Raw genomic sequence first — 6,388 nt, 5'->3', positions numbered from 1 at the left:
CAGCGGCTTTAGGAAAAGAAAAAGAAGCTTTCAGGTAAAATGGCCCAGATTTGTTTTAAAACAGGTGGAAGGGTGGGGGTCGTGTTTGACTAAAGAAAAGAAATAGGACAAAATTTCTCTAAAACAGGCACACTGCTCCCAAGGCAGCTAGGGACCCTTCTGCCAGACTTTATTTTAAAAAACGGATTTTAATTTTAGCACAGGGTGCTGATCTAGCAAAGTAGATAAATCTTCCAACACATAAGGGGTCTGCTCTTGCCAGAGCAGTGTTTCGATAAACCCATCTCCTTTTGATTTCTTAGGTCGCTAGGCTATACACACTCAATCACTGTGCTTCTCTGAGAATCACAATCAGTAATTACCTGCGTGAGTTTTGGACTCTGCCAACTGGTATTTCTGCACTCCTTCACACCAGCACCAACCGGATCTTTCTGATCATGGAATGCTCTTGCTCAAAACACTCCAATCCAAATTCCATCCCAATGCTGACAAAGATCCTTAAGATCTGCCAAACTCACATTGACCCTAAAGGGCAGACTAGAACTACCTCTGCCGGTTTTGCAGGCTCTCAAAGCTTACAAGTGCAGAAAGCCTCATCTTTCTCCAGTGGAGCACCTGTGTTAGCAGCACAAGGTAGAACCCACTGATCACAATGGCTCCTTCCTCAGTCCTCCAGGGACTGAGTCTTCCTTCAGCACCTAAAGCTCAATTTAAATGTCATCAGCTCAGGGGGGGGGGGGAATCCTTGAACTCTCCCTAACTAGTCCAGCCCCCAGTGATTCTCTATCAAAACATCTTGTTCATTTCCTCTTAGCATTTTCTAAAGGTGCCCTGGTAGATAGTGGGTTGGAACACCTAAGGTCAGCTGTTCAAACCCACCAGGCTGCTCCACGGGAGGAAGACTGTGGCTATTTGCTTCTCCTAAAGATTTACAGCCTCGGGAACCCTAGACGAGCCACGATGAGTTGGAATCGCCAGGAAAGTAGTGGCTTTCAAAAAAAAAATTCTAAAAGCTGGAATTCTTTCATTTGTCCACTTACTTAACGTCCGTTTCCCCGACTAGAAAGTCCGTCGCACAGAGTCTGAAGTGTCTACGTTGCTCGGGGCCGTGCCTGCAGCCTCCTCGGGAAGAGGGTTCCCCAGCTCCACTCCAACCATATCTGGCACTTCGTGGCCTTCCAAGGGGTTCTGTTTCGTAGGCGGGAGGAATGAACTACAGCACTCTCCCCGTAACTCCACCTATAGATCACAGGGCGCGCAACTCCAATGTCCCATTCCTTACACGCCCCGTCAAGGCCTGGCCCACACCTGCAATTTTCTTTCTCTGCAAGACGCCCTGTCGCTCAAGCTCGAACATCTGTCACCACGCATGCCTCAAGAGCACCTTCAAGCCCAGCCCCACGCCGCCTCGCACAGACGCCCCTCAAGCCCTTCTCCCCAACTCGCACGCGCTGCGCGTCCCACCAGCACCCACAAACCCCAAGTCCCGCTCCCGGCCGGCTCCCCCGGCGCCCCGCGTGTCACTCGCCGCCGAGCGCAGCGTCTCCTCCCCCTTCCGCGGCGCCTGCTCTCACCGATCACCTCCAGCAGCTCGTAGTCGTCCCTATTGATGGACCACGGCAGGCCGCTCGGCTCCTCGGACATGTCGGCGGCAGCCGCGCTCGGTCTTCCCTCAAACTCGCTGACCTCGCCGCGGCTCTCCCCACCCCCAACCGCCGCCGCCGCCGCGCCCCCACCAGCAGCCTCGGAAACAGGGACGGGTCAGACGGAGCCCGGCTGCGGGGTCACAGCGCGGCAGAGCGGCGGCGGCTCGAAGCTCCGGCGGCTCTCGCCTCTTTCTCCTCCACGTCCGGCACTTCACGGTCCGTCCCCGATCCCGGCCTCGGCCTCAGCAGGAGCAGCAGCGAGCAGAGCTCTGCCTGGGCCCAACCCCTCCGGCCCGCCCTCTCACCGAGCCCCACGCACGGGCCAAACTTTCCCTTCTCTCTCCACCTGCCGGGACGCAGCGTGCTGACGTCACCGCGCCGGGCACGCCCCGCCCCGGCCCGGCCTCCAGCCGCCATGTCAAGTGTGGCTGAGTATGCCGAGCGCGAGCAAGAACCCCGCCCGAGAAGGTGGAAGTTGATGGTGGAAGGGAAGCAATGGTCATGAAGGCGTGCCTCTAAGCGATAGGAAAGTCATTAAATTGCCTAACATAGCATAGCGGCGGCGGCCACATTAAACATGTAGCCCAAAGAGCGACCAAGTGGAGGGGGAGGAGCTACCTTTGGTGTCTGGGGCACGTGGCCGTCTCCGTTGTCGTCTTCATTGGCTCGTTTGAGAAGGAATTCGAATGGCCGTGGGTGCGTGTGAACATCAATCATAAATTAGTCCCGCCTCTAGGCTCTGGGCGTCCTTCCGTGCTACGCCGCTCGTACGACTTCCCTGTCTCCTGGTGACGTCACGGCGTACCGTCCCTGCGCTCCATACGTGACTGTAAACGGTTGCACTGGGTGTGGAGAAGCCCAAGGGAGAAGCAGGGTGGGGCAGCCTTGGGGTGTGGACAGCTGCCAACTAGGATAAAAGGCCTTGGGGCTGCGGGTAATCAGACTTGCCCCGTGACAATTTTTTCCAGGCGGAAGTTCCCTCTGCTGTGCCGGACTCGGGGCTCTCCGGAAGTGCATTGGGTTCGGTCGGAATTCTGAAGGGTCTGGAATTCAAAGGACGCCTACCTTAGGAGCCATAACAAGTTTTCCTTTGTTATGTTTTTGTATAATCCCTGTGAAAGTCGGCCCATTCTTGCTACGAGCCTTGACCTTTGCGTGACGTCACAGCTTAAAATTCTACCAAGACCTCCTGGAGCCACTGGCGAAACGACGGTGCTAAAGACTGAACACTTAAGGAAACCGGGGAAAGAAAGCCTCCACCTGGATGGGGCGAAGTGAGAAACTTCATAGTTGTTTCTGGCCAACAATCCACTGCTGTTGACTCTCTTCCGACTCTTGGCCCTCGCACTGATTAAGGACGAGACAGGGTGCTGGAAGGCTCCTGAACTCAGCTGAATGGAGGACCGCCTCCCACGAAATGAAAGCCGGCAGCATGAACGGCCAGAATGGCGCTGCTGCCTGTGTACCACCTGGTTGGAATTGTAGAAAAATCGCACGGGAAAGGTGGCGTTTGTGCCACGTGTGTGAAGTAAATAAGATTTCGAAGTGTCTGTGCCAGGGTCCCCCAATGTGAGAGCATAGCATAAGCCTTGCTGTAGAAATTGCTTTGTAACACCTTCGTTATAGCACGTGCTGCATTTTTCCTGTAGGCCAGTAAAAGGGGTGGGCATCAAATACGTGCGAAAGGAGCCCGCTCCTGGTCAGGTTAGAGATGTCAGGTTTGACATAGCTAGATGTCAATAGAAAGCTGTATAAACCAAGACTTAACCTGGATGTTGGACCATGGACAGATTTATGAAGGCTTTTTGGGTTTTAGTCTTGTCCAGTCTCTTGGGAAATTCAATGCAGAATGGTGTTTGGGGCACCTTCCTCTATCTTACTTTTCAGGGATAATGGTGTTGGAAAGAGATGCGCAGGTATTGATTTAAATGTAAAGAATTTAGCTGCGATTAAAAAAAAAAAGTTGGCGGAGCCAGCGAAACTTTCCTCAGGAAATTGGATGTTTACTCAGTAAACAAGCGGTAGTCATAGCCACCTGTTACTCGAGAAGCTTCCTGGGAGCCACCACTGCCACCTACTTGCAGCATCCGGGGACTTCAACTCCAGGCGTACGGACGCACGAGTTGGGTTTATTTGAAACATAAGCTCAACCAATCCGTCGGCCGCTAGGGGAAGGCGGGCAGAAGGCATCAGCCAATCACCGTCCCTCTGGAGACTCCAGCCTATGAGAAGGAAGCTGACATCAGGCGCCAATCGCGATGGCTCTTACAGAGAGCGGCTCACTTTTTGAATTGGCTGTGGTAGTGGTCCGCAAGGGATGGCGGTAGCCGTGAGAGCAACTCGTGTTTGAAGTGAACTTCCTGGGCTATTTTGAGAGTGGTAAGGACCCTGGGTGTGCGTGTAAGTGGGGAGGTGGGAGCGGGAGAGCGCCCCCAGAGAGAGAGCCCCGGCCGGTGTCCGGCAGCCCCGCTTCGGTGACCGGAGGCCCGCAGTGGAGGCTGCCGGTCTGGGAGCCCATCCCCGCCCCCGGTAGCCGGGTCTGGACCCCGAGCGGGAGCCCGAAGTCCGCACGCGGCTCCGCGACGTCACGCTCGGGATCTCCTCCCGGAATTGGGAGCTGGGAAAGGGGATACTGCCTGTCCTGCGGCTCGGGATGCGCCGCCGCAGCCCTTCGGGGCTCGATCCAGCGGTTTCGCTCTAGGATAGCGGGTGGATTCCTTTCTGTGGGAAGCTTAGCGCATAGACTTTTACTGTGCAAGCAGCCCAGTCTGTCCCCCCTGCTTCCCATTCACAAACGTGTCTGGCTGAGTGGTTCAAAGCGCAGACTGTGGATCCAGTACGCGTGTGAATCCCAGCTGTACCACTTCTTAACTGTGACTTAGGGATGGTACTCAATGTCTCTTTATCCAGGTCTCTGTCTATAAAGTGGAGTTAATAGTTTCTTCCTTGGATTAAGTAAAAGGCGAATAGGAATACCATCTACCTCATCGCAAGCATTAAACATCAGTTGTTAAAGGCACGTTATTATTATTCATTACACCACCAATATATCCAGTGCATTTGGATCCTCTATCCTAGAAGATAATTGTTTAAAAATACTAAGCAAAAAGAAGCCTAAGGTGGATGTAGGTTTAAATAATGAATTTTATTTGGGGGCGAAGGAGGGGACCTATTTTAAAGCTAGGATATTTAGTTACAAGGAAGGTGAACAGTTACCGGCTTGAAACTCACCAGGGCAGTTCTACCCTGCCCTCTAGGGTCCATATGAGTTGGCTGGCGTCGACTGGATTGCAATGAGTTTATATTTGGTCAGAAGCTCCTTGAGAGAGTTCTTAGATGAGAAAGAAAGTAGGAGTTTCTGAACACTAATCTGGCTGCGTTGTGAAAACACATAGTAACCATGGATGATGGGGGTAGGGAAACGAAGAGTGTGTTTTAATTTGTAATCAGACCCGGGGAGGTTAATGTCACCCATTTGCTATGCAGCTCTTTGGAACTTTGAAGCTATTTTGGAACTAATTTGTCACACATTTCTACCAGGGAGAATTTTCATTTTGATGGTCTTTAAAGAGTGGAAAAAATATAAGAAAAATGTCAACTGAAATGGTGTTTTGATTTATTAGGCTCTTTCTCCTTCAATCATTAAAAGAGATGAACTCATCTCTTGAGTTTTTCTTTAAGAGTTTTAAGAGTACTTTGAAAGAAAGCCTATTTACAGCCTTTATATTTCCCTTGGCAATAACTATGTGAAAGAGACTTTAAAAATATTAGAGATTGGATAGATTTTATCATGAATTAAGACTCCATTGATTATATTGTTAATAACATTGTTAACACCACCACCAACAACAACATATCCTGCAATACACTTAGGTCTATACTCTAGAGGGTGCTGTTTCTATTAGGTGTCATTAAGCCAGTTCCCTCCATAGCAACCCCTAGGCACAGCAGAAAGAAATGCTGCCTGGCCTGCTTCCTCCTCACAGTTGTTCTGTGCTTGAACTTAGTGTCTGTGCTTGCATCCACAGGGTCTCTCCATCCTCTGGAGGGACTTCTTTTTTGCTGTCCCTATACCAAACACCGGTCTCTTCTGACAACTTGTCTAAAGTATGTCTCCTTGCCTCTAAGGAGCACTTTGACCCAATTCCTCCCGAGATCAGCAGTCCATCGCACTTTCAGTATTTTGTCCAGCACCGTAATTCCGACCCCACATCTTCAGTCTTCGTTAGTCCGTGGCTAACTTTCACATGCACATGAGGCCATTGAAAATACATGGCTTGGGTCAGGGTGTCTTAGTTCTAGAAGATAATTGCCCAAGTTACATGGTTCCCACCAAGAAATGTCCACACTGTCAATATCATAGAAAAACGAATAATTGCCCCTTAATCTTATTATAAAAATAAATTCCATTTCATTTAAGTTCAAGAATTTCAAAATAAATTCTTCTATTCATTTTTCATTACACCTGTATTTGAGTTGTACTACCGTATCTGTTTTACTGATCTGGAAGCTGAGGCTTAGCCTACCAGGTGTCGTTTGGGACAGGATGGCAATTCTGCCTCACTGCAGAGTCTGTATTCAGGTCTTGTCATCTGTGCATTTAGACATTTACTATCGATGTCCAGAAATAGTTTTCTCCTGCTATTATCTTGCTACAGTTCTGGAGTTTTTTTGGTAAATTTTGTTAATTTACAGAAGCAGAACAGGGTAAGTTACTTGATGCTGTTGTATTATGGTTTGGG

The 6,388-nt window shown here is 50.4% G+C and overlaps 2 protein-coding genes across 3 annotated transcripts in view; one reads left to right on the top strand and one right to left on the bottom strand.

Annotated features, from left to right (window-relative positions):
- OXSR1 (oxidative stress responsive kinase 1) overlaps positions 1-1,688 on the bottom strand; it is a 98,582-nt gene extending 96,894 nt beyond the window's left edge. Inside the window, exon 1 of the mRNA XM_004708579.2 lies at positions 1,575-1,688. Coding sequence (XP_004708636.1) covers positions 1,575-1,644 — 70 coding nt within the window. The 5' untranslated portion in view covers positions 1,645-1,688. The remainder of the gene's footprint in view (positions 1-1,574) is intronic.
- A 1,660-nt stretch (positions 1,689-3,348) lies between these two features.
- The window catches only part of ECT2 (epithelial cell transforming 2), a 62,612-nt gene continuing 59,572 nt past the window's right edge, over positions 3,349-6,388 (top strand). For both annotated transcript variants that reach the window (XM_004708582.2, XM_004708581.3), the window contains exon 1: positions 3,349-4,025. The gene's annotated coding sequence lies outside the window, so the exon portion shown is untranslated. The remainder of the gene's footprint in view (positions 4,026-6,388) is intronic.

Source organism: Echinops telfairi, unplaced genomic scaffold (assembly GCF_000313985.2).
Source record: "Echinops telfairi isolate 266 unplaced genomic scaffold, ASM31398v2 ScPeMD7_4225;HRSCAF=4972, whole genome shotgun sequence".
Classification (NCBI taxonomy): Eukaryota; Metazoa; Chordata; class Mammalia; order Afrosoricida; family Tenrecidae; genus Echinops; species Echinops telfairi.
The sequence above is the reverse complement of the archived record's forward strand: the minus strand, read 5'-3'. Positions and strand labels throughout refer to the sequence as shown.